A 15,812-nucleotide genomic window follows, 5' to 3' on the forward strand; every position below is an offset into this window, starting at 1 on the left:
TGGAATCATATTGTAAAAGTAGGCTACCAATTTCCGCCCTTTCGTTTGAAAAATCTAAAAACTAAGATGTTTTTTAATACTTGAAAATAATATTTGATTGATGAACCTTGCATTTTTCAGTAGCCAAATGAAAATCTGGTTTGGTTCTTACCTATAATATCCGGTTGTGTTTACCATGCTCAGAGCTGATGGTCTGCTGAGGGCCCTGTTTCTGGTTTGCCAGTTTGGCTGCTGATCATGTTAACTGCTGATATTTGTAATATTTATTTATTTGCAATCAATAAAGTAGGTTCATCTTTGCCTCGCTGATCCCACTTAACATTTTATTCCATTTTGGGGGTAAAAATGAAACAATTCAGTCATTTGCAAACGTTATCATGTATCATTGTTATTGTGGGCCATCTCACATGACGAATGTGTAGGTCTATCTCGACACAAACAGTCTCTTTCAACCTGTGCCACACGTCAACTGATAGCTGTGTTTCATTTTATTAGATCCATATTAGGTATGTCTGTCTCGACCCAGAATCGCGATTTTGTCCTGTTTCAATACTCTCTACTTTCAACTATTGTGGCAGCCCACAGCCTACATTAGACACTCGCAAGGCCATCTGCAAGTTCGGCTACTGTACTCGTTCAGCAGTGCAAAACGTTCACTTAGGCTAGCCTACTTAGATGTAGCCTATTGCTTTGAGACTTTCCTGTTCGCACAGCATTTTGTGTGGATCATGCTTAAGTGGACATGCAGTGGACATGAACTGGTGATCATGCTTAAGTGGACATGCAGTGGACATGAACTGGTGATCGTGCTTAAGTGGACATGCAGTAAAGACATGAACTGGTGATCGTGCTTAAGTGGACATGCAGTAAAGACATGAACTGGTGATCGTGCTTAAGTGGACATGCAGTAAAGACATGAACTGGTGATGTCCACGTGTCTTTGGCTTCAGATCTTTCTTCCTATTCTGTCGCTCACTGTAGACTTTGTAAAAATGTGAACCTAGCTCGGCACTTGAGGGGTGGAGGCAGAGTTGGGTGGAGGGGGGTGTTGATGTGTGTGGCAGACCGCTCTTAAGAAGTAGGCAGGGCCTTGTTGAATATTGACTGATTTTATGCAAATATCACCAGTTAACATGACCACCAGCCAAACTGACACACCGGCCCACTCACTCGGCACATCAACGGTTATACTGAGAATTATTGTTGCGGAATCAAAATTCCAGTGGAGCTCCAAGCGGTTTTGTACACGCAGCCTTACAACACTGTTTACAGCTCTTCCAGTTACTGTACAATGTAATTTTGGTACAGGGATCATTTAGATATCCTTATGGGGTGGGTGCTTGCGTTTCTTTAGGAATCCACCATCTTGAGATGTATAGAAATGAATATTAAGTGACACATACACGTAAAAGGGCGAAATTAGGGCACGGGTGGAGTAACTTTCCGATAGGTAACTAGCTTATGTATATGAGGCACTAAATTCAATGCCCTAATCTTTTCTGTTTTTTCTGCCTCCATAGCAGGTTATGCATTTCCCCCCAGGGGCTTAAGATTTCTGTGGTGGAGAAACCCATGTCTATGAGAGCCACCATAACTCCAACCTCTCCTCCTAACGCAAGCCCACCGAGCCAGCATCACTTCCATCCCATTCAGCACCATATGAAAATGCAGCCCTCTAACACACATCCACTGACCCACTGGCAGCAGAGCCAAGGTGGTTCTGGTCCGCAGCAAACCCAGAGATTTGTCCATCAGCCTGCACCGGTCAAGCCACACCGTTACCTGCAGTCCGGTACCATTATGAATGAGCACACCCAATCAGAACACAGAGACAAGGCCATGGTGGGAAACGCAGGTAGCTCAGCTGGACCAAACAGGTGAGTTTGAACTGTCATTTACACGTCAAGTACAAAACACCTGAAGATAGCAGAAGAGCTTGTCATTTAATTAGCAGAAGAGCTTGTCATTTAATTAACACTGGATAAAAATACATTAAGATAGCAGAAATCAGTTGTTTTTTTATTGACTTTATGAGCATATGAGAGTTGAAATCATCAGTTGTTTTGTATTGACTTTATTCATATTATGAGTGTTGAAGAAGTTACATTTACATCTATGAATTTAGCAAACGCTTTTATCCAAGTGACTTACAACAATGATATAATATAACAAGCTACATTGCAGAGGAGATCTTACTGCATGAAGTTAATTTACATTACACTAAACAGTAATACTTTTACTGTTTAAGTGTATAAGTGTAAGGAGATGTCAATCATGAGTTGTAGGCATGTCTTTTACTAAGTGTAAGGAGATGTCAATCATGAGTTGTAGGCGTGTCTTTTACTAAGTGTAAGGAGATGTCAATCATGAGTTGTAAGCATGTCTTTTACTAAGTGTATAAGTGTAAGGAGATGTCAATCATGAGTTGTAGGCGTGTCTTTTACTAAGTGTATAAGTGTAAGGAGATGTCAATCATGAGTTGTAGGCATGTCTTTGCTCATGCAGTCAGGTGGATGTGAAGACAAATGTGTTTGGTCAGCCGCTGCTGTCTGCCATGCGCAGGACGGGTCAGTCTCCCCTGCTGACCCGTAGAACCCAAGTCGAAGAGGACCTCAGAAAACTGCTAGTTGTGGGTGATACGGTTGATCACGGTAAAGTTACAGTAAGTGATCAGATACTGGCATCATTTATTAATCATAGTTTTGACATGCTGACATATTTCCACTGCCTTAAAAGGATTTCATTGCAAAAATAAAATTGTAAGCCATATATAATGGTGGACTGATAATGCATGATGCATGACTGATAATGCGTGATCTATGACATGATAATGCATCTTATGAGTGCGATCTTTACTTTTTAAACTATTCTTTGCTTTCTATGCTTTTATTAGTTATTACTGTTTGCTTTTGTTTAGGTAAAGCACATTGAATGACCTCTGTGTATGAAATGCGCTATATAAATAAACTTGACTGCTAATGCATGATGCCAGACTGATAACTCTGACATGAAGTGAAAGACAAGGCTGGATACCAATAGTCTCCGCAGAACATAGACGGAACGTTATCGTCGCTACAGAACATAGACAGAATGTTATCGTCTCTACAGAACATAGACGGAACGTTATCGTCTCAATATAGACAGAATGCTTTCATCTCTGCAGAACATAGACGGAACGTTATCGTCTCTACAGAACATAGACGGAACGTTAGATCAGTATCCTGGAGACTCAGCAGATGTTCCCCACAGTCCTACTATGGCCCAGCCGCAGGGTTCTCCAGCACGTGCACACAGCAGGGCTTCAGCACAGCTCAACAGGAACGGTAGGATGTTATGTTAGCCTCCAATCTTTACAGTGAAATGTGGATAAATGCATCCTCCTCTTCTGAGAGCAGCAGGATGATGTGGTTATTTCTTACACAGGATTTGGGTCAGTGTCTGAGCTCAGTGACACTTCAGTCTGGAACATGAAACCCTTTAGGGAGACGCACAGCCCGGTCCCTCCGCCAGGCACGCTGGTCCCTCCGTCAGGTACGCTGCTGCATCTGCCCTGGAGCTGGACAGCTGATTAATGACCAGCAGGATGAGAAAAGAGGTGGCTGGTGGTCCCTGAAGACAGGATGTTCCTTTGAAACAAGTACGATGTGACAGCTTGGCTCTCTATTTGGTTTCACAGTGAAGGATAAAATGGCTTCGATTTGTACGACGAGCGAGTATCAAGAAATGGGGACAGTACCGGAGAGCAACTCAGTGAGCCAGGGTCCCCCTGAGATGCTTCTGGAAGACTCCACCATGCAGCAGGGGTATTGAACTTTTTACATTAATCTCCACAGAGATAATATACAACTTATCTGAATAATCCTATAGAAGTCATATGCACAGTATCCGTGTGAAATGTATCATCATACACAAGTCATATTAACATATCACGTGAGTGCACATTAGTGGGGGGTCATTTTGCGCAAATTCATCTAGAAGCGCCAAATTTGGTACAGATGTAGCTCAAGTTCTACTGAAATGATTTAGCTAGGGCGCCGGAGCCAGCGACCCTTTGGGGCCAAGATGGCGGCAAATCCAATATGGCCGCTGCCCGAAAAGGGTTCCGACTAGCTTTTAACCACATGAGCTACAAATACAAACTTGATGTCTTTTTCAACTTAATTGATCATGGGAAACACATAGAAATGTTTATACGCAGAATTTGTGCGGAAATGTGCTTAAGGCCCCCACTATAGTAGCATGCCATGCGTATGCTCATGTGAGTGCTCTGGTCTGATGCGTCTCTCTCTGGTGTCATGGTAACAGTGAGGACTCGGGAGAGCTCGCCAGGCAACTCTACTATCTGGAGACAATACTAGGGGAGCTCAAGAGTGACCTGAACAAGGTATTGCTGGGATCACATGTTACATTTAGCACACACACTATACTCACATACACACAACTGCACATACAGTTTGTAAACACAGATAACTCCTAGAGATTTACAACCTTGGAAAATAGCCACATACACACCTACGCATACTGAGAACAACTTGCCTGCACACACACATTCCACAGAAGCTCTATGTGGGTTTTACTTCTTCCTCTGTGTGTGTGTGTGCGTGCTTGTGTGTATGTGTGCTGTGTGTGTGTGTGGTGTGTGTGTGTGGCAGGAGAGGAGGGATAAGCTGGTGCTCCTGGCGGAGGTGGAGAGTCTGCGCAAGAACAACCACCACCTGCTGGAGGAGTCGCTGTTCGCCTACGAGGAGCTGCACAAACTCAAGAGCATGTTCAGCGTCGCGCCCAGCGACGTCCAATGAGAAGAGGCCCTCAGAGAGGCAGGCCCGACGACGTCCAATGAGAAGAGGCCCTCAGAGAGGCAGGCCTGGCGACGTCCAATGAGAAGAGGCCCTCAGAGAGGCAGGCCCGGGGACGTCCAATGAGAAGAGGCCCTCAGAGAGGCCAGATAGCGCAGCGGAACATTCCCATGGACCTATCTGAAGCGTGTGTGTTTATATGTGTGTGTGCTTCATTTCTGTAATATTACTGACAAATAGGTCTGTTGTTTAGTCGGTCACATGATATAAAATGGAACTTGAGGTATATTCCATTAACCACAGGGACACGGGTAACATATCAAAAACATGTTTCTTTTATTGCTCCAGTAATGCAGATCATTTAAGGGTAGTCTGTACTATGTATAGACAAATAATCTTCTGATAAAACAGCCAATCATAAGTAGAACAGTCTCCATTGGTTTCCATTATAACCTAAAAAACTAAAAAAGTCTTGGCGGTAAAAAAAACTACTTTGTGAAGTTAAAGGAGATGCAATAGCCCTGTTGACTTCTACTAACACATGAAACAGAATTGCTCGGGATGAGGAAGGAACCTTTGCCTTAATTTTAAATATGAATGTAGAAAACATGTATAAATAGGTAATAAATAAATACAAACCATGTATCACACCACATCATGGAAACATTCAATCCTTTCAGTCTCTGTCTTTCTGATTTCCACTAAAAGAATACCTCGAACATAAACAAATAAACAAACAAATAAACAATGATGAAGACATGTTTGTTTTCCACTATTACAAACGTCAAACATTTGGATAATGTTAATAAAACACTACAAAATAAATGCAATTAAAAAAATATAAAAGGTGAAGTTAGGCCTTGCCAGCATAAGGTTACATCGGCCCTGTTTTCAATGCAAATAAACAAAAAGTACTTTATAGTAATGACCAAGTTTTGAATGAAGTTGACCAAAAAGTCTGTAACACAGAGTTCATACAAAAAAGTAAACAGATTTAGTTGAAACAGCCCTTGTCCAATTCAATTTTGTCAGAGAATAAATATAATTCAGCGAGCCAATTCTGTGCTGTTAATTTAAAACAATGGCAACAGGAATTCCCTAAAATGCCCTAAAAGCTGGCCACGTTCAGACAGCTCCAGTGTTTGTGTGTGTGTTAGTCATGGCAACCATGGGCCGTGTTCAGGGTTCCGGCTCTCCTCTGGCAGCGGCACAAAGGCGTCGGTCGGCCAGGAGCAGGTGCAGGGGACTCGGCACGCACTCCTCGCCCGAGTCGTCCTCCTCCTCCTGCACACGCACGTTGCGGTTCTCCTGGCAGCTGTAGCGACGTGCCTTCAGGCTGCAGATGACATGAAGGACGTCACACACACTGACCAGAGCTTCAGCTGCACTAGCTTCACAAGGTGGACTGGCGAGGCTCCCACAACTAACAACCATGTTCATGTTACTAACGTTGATGCGCTCACTAACTACTAACTACCTAATCTGGGTACCCAGAAGCTCGCATGCTGAACTAACTTCTGGGCCAAAACCTTCACAACCGGAAAACAGCTACTTTCAGAGACGCCCACTGATCTCACTTCCATTGTGTTCATGGGGAAAAGTTCCTACTGAAACCAGTGCGAAATTGCTGCCGATTCAAACATAATTGAAGCATGTTTAGAGTCGATTTTTGAAGAAATTCGTAAAAACATTTGCTTTAAACCTCTGCAGAAGTTATGTCTCATTTGCCTAAGCCAAGGCTAGCCAGAGATGGCTACAAAGGCAAACTAAACGCCATTGTTTTGGTTGTTAGTCCACTGTCGGCGGTATTTTCATGAAACACGCAGTACACATGCTTACTCACAAGGTCTGCCACCTCTCTGTGATTGGATATTGAAAAAAGCTTTGTTCCAAATCAGAGACATTCCCCCCACCCTATTTCCCCCTGAATCCAGGCGTATTCCTCTAGACTACTAACTGCCATGTCCATGTTAATAAGATTGATGTGCTCACTACTAACTGCCATGTCCATGTTAATAAGATTGATGTGCTCACTACTAACTGCCATGTCCATGTTAATAAGATTGATGCAAAGTGGCCACTGACCAGTAGATGCGTCGCTCCTGCTTGGGCAGGTGATGCCAGATGTTTGCCAGGGCCTTGGTGACCACTGTGGAGGGGGTGGCCGGCCGGGATCTGAAAAGATGTCAAGAGCACATTCTTATGTCATTTGTATGTCACTATTAAACCTGTACAATATCAACAAAAAAATTCCCACCGTGTTCATGAATATTTATTGATATGTTGTATGCTTATGAGTTACGCCATAGCTGGTTAGCCTAAGGTCTAAAGCTCTTTAGATACGGATTTTCCCAGACGTCGATGGGAGAAATTAATGGGAAACTTACTTCCGGAAACTAAGCTCTCTCGGAGGAGGGGTGGGACTGTCAAGGTCTATGTATTACTGGGGCAGTCGTGGCCTACTGGTTAGTAGCCTCGTGAGACCATCCTGATCTCGCAAGCTTCAGATTTTCACTTGCAGATCAGTCTGGCATCTCCCCGATAAAGAAAATTTGGAGCAGTTTGCCAAACGAACGTCCAATCAGCGTTGGTTTTGAGGCGGGTTTAGGTGTGACGCAACAAGAAGCTACTTTTCGATCTAAACAACATGGCGACTTCCACGGATGAGATGAGCATAGATATCGCTGAAGTTTTATCCGAATATTTGAGTATTCCTGGGGAAGCTAGGAAGCTACATGTAGGACTCTTTGCAATGTAGCTGGGAGGAATGAAGGACACAGACATCCTCAACGGCCAATTCCAGTTAGTGTTTGGTAGCACTGAATCTTAGTTACGTAACGAGAAGGAATATGCTTTCTTCAGACGTGTAGCCTACCATGAAAACTTGGTGGGGGATTGTCGTTGATGAGGTTCATGTCACATACAAATAGTAAGTTTAAAAACGTTAACGTTAGCTACTTATCTAACTTGTATGTTAAAAGATGGCATTAGAAGAATGCTTCGTTTATCTGATTGGTTGATTTGGACCGTCTATCACCAACATAGGCCTACAAACCTGATTTACATTTACATTATTTGCCCTCTCTGTGTCCATGTATTTGCCCTCTAAGTGTCCATGCATTTTTGCCCTCTCTAAGTGCCCATGTATTTGCCCTCTAAGTGCCCATGTATTTGCCCTCTCTGTGTCCATGTATTTGCCCTCTAAGTGCCCATGTATTTGCCCTCTAAGTGCCCATGCATTTGCCCTCTCTGTGCCCATGCATTTGCCCTCTAAGTGCCCATGCATTTGCCCTCTCTGCCACGCTCCCTTTCCCTGTAGTGTGTGTATCTGTATCTCCCGTTGAACCATAGAACCATAAAACTTTTTGGCAAAATACAATGTAAACCCCCCATCTGCCTTATCAATAATTAATCAAACTGAATTTAGTGAGATTGTGATATTTATGGTTTGAGGTATATTAGGCATTATTTACCAGCCTACTCCATCACTGACTGTCCATATAACCACAGAGACAGCTTCCCTTGCCCAACTCACTGCAGGTAGAGCATCTTGTTAGCTTCCCTTGCCCAACTCACTGCAGGTAGAGCATCTTGTTAGCTTCCCTTGCCCAACTCACTGCAGGTAGAGCATCTTGTTAGCTTCCCTTGCCCAACTCACTGCAGGTAGAGCATCCTGTTAAAGATAGCTTCCTTTCCCCAACTCACTGCAGGTAGAGCATCTTGTTAGCTTCCCTTCCCCAACTCACTGCAGGTAGAGCTTCCTGTTGATGCGGCAGAACATGATGAAGCCATTGACGCACTTCTTCTTGGCGTCTGGCACGGCTTTTGGCGGCACCTTGGCCCGGGGTTTCCTCCGATGGCGCACCTTCATCAGCTGCGGCGTCCAGGTGATGTCATCCTGGCCCACCTCGTCCTCATCGCTCTGAGAGGACGTCAGAGCCACGCTTAGCTTCCTGCCCCTCCGGCCTGACCAGTCAGGAGCCTGCAACCGCAACATCATCAAGCTACACCGTGACCAACCAGGAGCTTGCAACCGCAACATCATCAAGCTACACCGTGACCAATCGAGTGTCAAAATAATGTGATGGATTTGAACATGGACTTGGATTTTACCAGTTTGTAGAAAAAAAGGGTCTTACTGAGTCATTTGATTGGCTGGACTGAAGACTCGCTATTTTGGAGACATTGGCCTCAGAGTTAACCCACACGTCCTCAAACAAAGCTGTGAAAAAGACAAATGTAATTAGCATCAGTGCAAAATGATTTGTCTCACTTAAAGTCTACATGCTGAACCTGTTAAGCACATATTTTGTCTTAACTTTAATTATGTCTGTTTAGTTACATTTCCTTTCATCACACAACCCTTTTTCTATGAATACCTCCCTAGCAGTGCTGTGTGTCTATTTACAAAGTCCTATCCACATGGCCTGTGCCTCCACCATCTTGACCACCACCAACACATGGAACAATATCACTTATACCACATTCAGCCACATTCGTGCGTCAGCCTTGTGTTGTCAACTCATTAGGGGTGTCACAATTTCGATTTTAAGTCAAAATCGATCAAAATTACATTTCAATCTCGAACTTTGAACTCAAAGGTAGAATCGATGATGTAAGCCACACCCCAATTTTACGTCCACTGCGCAAAAACACACATTCACACACATGTTAAACCAGTGGTCCCCAAACTTTTTCTTCCGAGGGCCAGCTCACTATGCCTGGCTCTAAGAGAGGGCCAGAAACTCTGAGTATCAGTAACCATAAATAGCTTAGTGCTGTGAACAGCAGTCTACCTTAGTTGAATATTCAATTACATTTAATCATAGGCTATTGCAATTTAATACCACTGTTAGCTGTGTTTATATTTCCATCATGCCATATCAGTGTAAAATGTAGCTCAAATTAAATAATAGGCCTACTAATAAAAATACTTTTGCATTCCCAAAAGTATTAGCAGGGAGTCCCAAATGTATATTTTATTAAAAATGTGTGAACTCTGAACTCTGTGTCTTTGAATACACAGCACATGTTGTGAATATCCTACAAACAATTTAAAGTTCTCAAACTCTGAGAATTTTAGGAAGTGCTGAAGTGGTCTGAAATTACCACCATTCTAACTTTCACTCACCTTATGAGAACTTTGTGAACTCTTTGTATGAACATTTGAACGAGTGAATAAAAAATAGAAATAATTATCCCAGAAAGTCCCAGAAATATGACTTGAATAGATGTTAGTTAGTTATTAACAATTAATGGATAAACTTTTAGAATACTTTGAGCACTGATGCAGTCAGCAGAGGCCTCTTACATTGTTTGCAGGTACAGTAGGCCTACTATACATTTCATTCCGTTTACGATGGCAAACGTGAAACAGCGCCAAAACAACCACCAGTGGACAAAAAGAGTATTACATGTGTACTGTTAAGACTCGCCATAGAGAATGAATGGGGGAAATTGCGGAGGTCATAGTTTGACGATGTTGTACTCCCGTGCGGGCCAGATGCTATATACCACGGACATGTTTTGGGGGGCCACCCAAAATGAGGTGGCGGGCCGTAGTTTGGGGACCACTGATATAGACTGTGGCGTCAACCCTCCTAACTTTTGGCAGCCAGTTAGAAAGAAAAAACATCAACCAACCGAAATTAAAGCCCGTCTTGCTACTCTAAAATCACCGGTGTGGAAGTACTTTGTTGTTCATTCACGTCAATTAACACTAACTTAGTCTAGTTACAGTCTAAAATTACTATAAGGCATAAAATGCACATTGATAAGTGGATATTCCATGAACACTAACCTTGGGTCTCTTCCAAGTCTGCTGAAACAATCAAATTATCATTCTGTGTTGTTTTATTTCACTATGTTCACGTCTCTGTTTAATGTTTGTTCTGTTCACAGCCTCGTGGTTGGAACGGTTTCAAAATAACTAGCGGTTTCAAAATAAAAGCCCCCGAAACAGAATAGGAAAAGGCCAAAAAAAGCAAACGACATAAGGAGTGCCCCAATAGTAATATTAAAAAAAGATTGAACATCGAATCGAATCATGACTTTAAAATCGAAAATGAAATCGAAACAAGGATTTGGAGAATCGTAACACCCCTACAATGCTCTAAGTGTGCGACTGTGTGCGTGCTAGCGCGCAAGTGTGTGGCTGTGTGTGTGCTAGCGCGCAAGTGTGTGGCTGTGTGTGCCTGTGTGCGTGCTAGCGCACGTCTTACTCTGAAGGTCCTCCTGGCCCTGCGGCAGGAGCTCGTGGCAGACCCCACGTGTGGGGGAGGTCAGCAGTGAGGGGCTGAGGTTCAGCGTCCGGCCCGTCCCGAACAACGGCATCTTGGGCATCAGAGGAGTGGAGCCTGCACTGCATATAGACTCCCCCTCATCACCCTGCTCAAACACGTCACTCCGGTGCTCTCTCAAGGACATCAGTGCTGACCTTCACGGGACACACAAACATGCACATACACAGTCAGTCAGTGATTTCAGTCATGCTAATCTCTCTTGTATCCCCAATTTGTAAACCTTGCTGTCTAAAATATGCTATTTAATTTATTCACTGTAGTTCAAAACAGCCACAAATTAATATACAGTAATATTTACATTTTAAAGAGGTATCTTTTTGTCTAAATCTAGCAAGGCAACTACCTAACAGACTAAAAGCTGGCTAGATTGCTAATAGATAGACTAGCTTTGCAGGTTATTAAAATATGATGGGTTCCACCCACCCTGTTGGTGGAGTGAACTGAAGCTGCTCAGGACTTCCATCTTCACTGCTAGTTCGTCCATCACAAGCAGAACAGTGTCCTTCACAAGGAAAGAATCATATATTATACATATTTTTAATCATTATGAAACCACATTATATGTTTTATCATTACGAAACCACATTAACGTATTAATCATATGTTTAATCATTACGAAACCACATTATATGTTTAATCATTACGAAACCACATTAACGTATTAATCATATGTTTAATCATTACGAAACCACATTAACATATTAATCATATGTTCAATCGTTATGAAACCACATTATATGTTTAATCATTACGAAACCACATTAACGTATTAATCATATGTTTAATCATTCTAGAGATGCTCCGATCGATCGGGCGCCGATCATTATCGGCCGATATTCACTCATAATAGTTTGATCGGAGCACTCTCTGAAAAGAAACATATGTTTAATGTTACGAAACCACATTAAGGTATTTAATGTGAATAATGATTTCAAAAAGACGGTGTTACCTCCATTCACAACAGACCCTGCCTGCAGCAGACTGAGGCTGCACACGGAGTCTGGGGAGCTTGTCGACACGGAGTCGGAATCGTCTGACACCGGCTCTGTCCAGTTGTGCCCACTCTGCCACATGGGGGCGGGCTGGTCGTCTTCCTCCGGCAGAAACTCTACTTTTATCTCATCATTGTCCAGTTCACTCTTTATGCTGATCCACGATCCTGTTGAATTAGAAGATACTGCATTACTTACCTGCGTCTAAACTTTCTGTGTTGTCACGTTAAATGTATGAAGATCATGAGTTGCGCACCTTCCTAGTGATAATTTCGTCAGACGAGACGAAATATGTTTGTCAACCTTTTTTTCCATGACTAAGACGAGACAATGTTGAGACTGCACCAATGTCCTGAAACACTGACTAAGACTATATTAACATGCATTATTTTTGACGGAAAAAGACGAGACTGAAATGTTATGCATGAAATAAAATCTAAGATAAAATCTCTCTTCATTTTCAACTACAAAATGAGGAGACAGAATATCCAGCTGATACGCCTTCAAAATATTCTGAATGAATTCATGCGTAGCAGCTTTCATGTAGGCTAGGCTACATGCTGTTGCTGCGACCCTGTGGCTGCAACACGAAACTACATGGAGCAAGAGATTTCTGCCACAGTTAGCAAGCTAACTACCTAAGCCTTATGCCACAACATGACATACTTATAAGTTGCACCTTCTCTCAAATATGAATTAACATCAACCAGAATGTCTATACAAACATTTAACAAATAATGTCAACTATTTAACTAGTTACACTGATGATCCAAAGTTCGGGAGCAAGTAAGCTAATGAAGCTAATATGGAAAGTTTGTGGTGTTTGGGCGCATATCTCCATCTAGTGTAGCGGAGTAAGACATTCGTACTTGGGTCAGCAAAAGGGCTTTCCCTTTGTCATGTAAATAGAGATAAAAGAGATAATGACAGTGGTCCAGTAGCCTGACGTTGTCATATTCAATTCTAGTCAGAATATAGTATGAGTACAGTATGAAATAATAGTGCCCCTACCACTCCCATTCAAAAGGCCATTTGATCCGAAAACGACAATTCGGTCAATCTTAAAAGTTTGACTCAGGTATATTCAAAAAAAGACACAAAAAGCCTAGGTTGCATTTTGGTCTTTAAAAATATAAATCTGCCTGCCTCTATGGGAATTTAACATAGGGGTGTGTTTTCTTATGCCCCCTGTATTTTAAGGAAGAACATTTATTTATTTACGATACATTATTCATTCTCAAAGTAAATTGGTGTCCTTAAAGGTTGGATTTTTCCTAATTTGTTAACTAAGGCATTAAGATCATTTTCCAAAAGATGATTTTTTATTCCTCTTTTTAGTCAACTTTAGCATGGGTGTGCTAACTTTGTAACGTGACTGTATATACAGTAGATCATGCGTTGCTGTGCATTATGTGTATGAAGATCATGAATTGTGTTGCTGTGCGCAGGTTAGGGTTAGGTTGTGCACATGTTTCTCACCTGCGGGGAGTTCGGAGCCTCTCTGCGAACGAGCACACAGGCGCTGGCGTTTGCGTTTGGCCTGAAGAGGAGGTGGCGGTGATTCGGGTTCGGACACGATACTGTCCTCACTCTCCGATTCAGATTCTATACAGTCAACAATATCATCACAAGGTGTAGAGAGAACAGCAGGTGTTTTAATTATCACAATGCATGCCACTGATTCTCCCCCTATAAAGCTAATGTACACCTCTAGGCCTACTACATACGTTACTACATTTACATCTGCAACTACATCTCTATACTTACACTTGTACTGGCCTCACAACTACACACATAGGCTACGACTAACACATAACACAACTCACATGTAGGCTACTACTAACACATAACACAACTCACACATAGGCTACTACTAACACATAACACAACTGCACACCTAGGCTACTACTAACACATAACACAACTCACATGTAGGCTACTACTAACACATAACACAACTACACACGTAGGCTACTACTAACACATAACACAACTCACATGTAGGCTACTACTAACACAACACAACTAGACATTACACATCTGAGTCAACTACACACGTAGGCTACTACTAACACATAACACAACTCACATGTAGGCTACTACTAACACAACACAACTAGACATTACACATCTGAGTCAACTACACACGTAGGCTACTACTAACACATAACACAACTACACGTGTAGGCTACTACTAACACATAACACACCTACACATGTAGGCTACTACTAACACATAACACAACTCACATGTAGGCTACTACTAACACATCTGACACACATTACTAATCAACTCTCATGTACTGGCCTTGCAACTACAGATTTACTACTAACACATAACGGAATGGAATGATTAGACATTACACATTTAAGTCAACTAAAAATATTTAATGGTTTGCGAACTCACTGAACACAACTTTTCAGATTTAAACGGCCATTACTGTAGGTTACAACACAGCAGTGCATAGTGTGTGGAGGTGACTGACCTGTTTCATTAACTGGTAGGCAACCAGGGGGCAGGCGAGCCTGCAGATTCTCTATATGTGTCTGGAGAAATTCAAAGTACCACAGCATGTGGACCAGCGTTTCTTTCTGTGAACAGATACACAAAACATCATACAGAAATAAAACACTGCAATGAATTAAAACGTTGAGTTTTTACATAGCACAAGGTCAGTCAGAGGTTGAGAAGGACAGAGAGTCATTGCACAACAGTACTATACCTTCGTGAGTCCTCTACCATGCATCGTGTCAGAAATGGGAAGTAAACTTGCAATTTCTCTTAGGTTGTTATTCCAATTTGTGCCGCAAGCGTGCTGCACCACACTGAGAATTACACAGAGTAATATTAGCATACATGAAGTTTGTTTTGAATGTGTGCTAACTGTTCACAGGCGGTACACAAACACAATCTGTATTTACTATGTATCTTTTAAACACAAATAGGCCACACAGCATTAATTGAAATATAAGCTTTTCCTTACTGCCTTCTTCTCCTTTGAGGCTTGGCCCTTTGCCCGGCAGCGTTGGTCCTTGCCATTTAAAAATCCTGGTTGCTGAAACGCTCGCTGAAAAGTTAGGGAAATGCTGTTAAATTATGTCACAAATAATCAGTTTTAAATCTTTCTTCTGTTCAGTAAAATTTCACTTCAGTAGTGACTTTCTGATATTATCCGCTAACGTTTAACGTTAACGTGAAAAGGTTCAAATATGACAGTTAGAATAAGATAACCTAATCCTATCACTGACTTCAGCTAACTGAAACTATCGTTAGCTAGAAAGACTGCTAGCTAGATAGAAAAATGATGTAGATCGACTTCTACGGAAAAAAGCTTGGTCCCACGGGTTGTTTATAATATTAGACATTATTTAAAAAGAAACAGACGACTTGCTTTGTCATTTGGAAATGTTATTTGCTTACCAGTCGCAGATAGAAAAAATAAAAGTCGCGGTCGACAAATCTGCCTGGAAAAAAGTTTTGTGCCTAGGTTGCCACAAACCACCATTGGTTCAGGCTGGAAATTTCAGAATGTGACAGAACCAATCAAAACACATGTGCATGCATTCGAAATTCTTCTTGCAAACTGAGTGGACACTGGAGAGGTTCAAGAAGCTTATTGGTTGCTGGCGTTGCTGCATGGTTGCTTAGCGGAAAGAATTCTTAATCTTATTTTGAGCGGGTTAATCGATGTTGGAACACTGAAATAAAATCTCTCTGTGTT

General features: G+C 42.1%; 2 protein-coding genes across 5 annotated transcripts in view; one reads left to right on the top strand and one right to left on the bottom strand.

Moving 5' to 3' along the window:
- The window catches only part of itpkca (inositol-trisphosphate 3-kinase Ca), a 38,440-nt gene extending 32,973 nt beyond the window's left edge, over positions 1-5,467 (top strand). For 3 of the 4 annotated variants that reach the window (XM_048230567.1, XM_048230566.1, XM_048230552.1), the window contains 7 exons: positions 1,521-1,877; positions 2,506-2,662; positions 3,164-3,323; positions 3,424-3,531; positions 3,677-3,803; positions 4,306-4,384; positions 4,653-5,467. In XM_048230567.1, coding sequence (XP_048086524.1) covers positions 1,521-1,877; positions 2,506-2,662; positions 3,164-3,323; positions 3,424-3,531; positions 3,677-3,803; positions 4,306-4,384; positions 4,653-4,799 — 1,135 coding nt within the window. In that variant the 3' untranslated portion in view covers positions 4,800-5,467. The remainder of the gene's footprint in view (positions 1-1,520; positions 1,878-2,505; positions 2,663-3,163; positions 3,324-3,423; positions 3,532-3,676; positions 3,804-4,305; positions 4,385-4,652) is intronic. The other variant, XM_048230561.1, reaches the window with a different exon arrangement.
- A 508-nt stretch (positions 5,468-5,975) lies between these two features.
- Positions 5,976-15,593, bottom strand: LOC125285612 (meiosis initiator protein-like). Its single transcript, XM_048230142.1, has 12 exons — positions 15,512-15,593; positions 15,075-15,158; positions 14,814-14,916; positions 14,577-14,682; positions 13,570-13,695; positions 12,048-12,257; positions 11,522-11,600; positions 11,018-11,232; positions 8,936-9,018; positions 8,543-8,778; positions 6,882-6,971; positions 5,976-6,132 (listed from the first exon to the last, which is right to left on the bottom strand). Exons 2-12 carry the CDS (start codon positions 15,128-15,130, stop codon positions 5,976-5,978), a joined length of 1,461 nt encoding a protein of 486 aa, XP_048086099.1. The 5' UTR covers positions 15,131-15,158; positions 15,512-15,593.
- Positions 15,594-15,812: the final 219 nt, after the last annotated feature.

The sequence above is a fragment of the Alosa alosa genome, chromosome 2 (genome assembly GCF_017589495.1).
Source record: "Alosa alosa isolate M-15738 ecotype Scorff River chromosome 2, AALO_Geno_1.1, whole genome shotgun sequence".
In the NCBI taxonomy this organism is placed as follows: Eukaryota; Metazoa; Chordata; class Actinopteri; order Clupeiformes; family Clupeidae; genus Alosa; species Alosa alosa.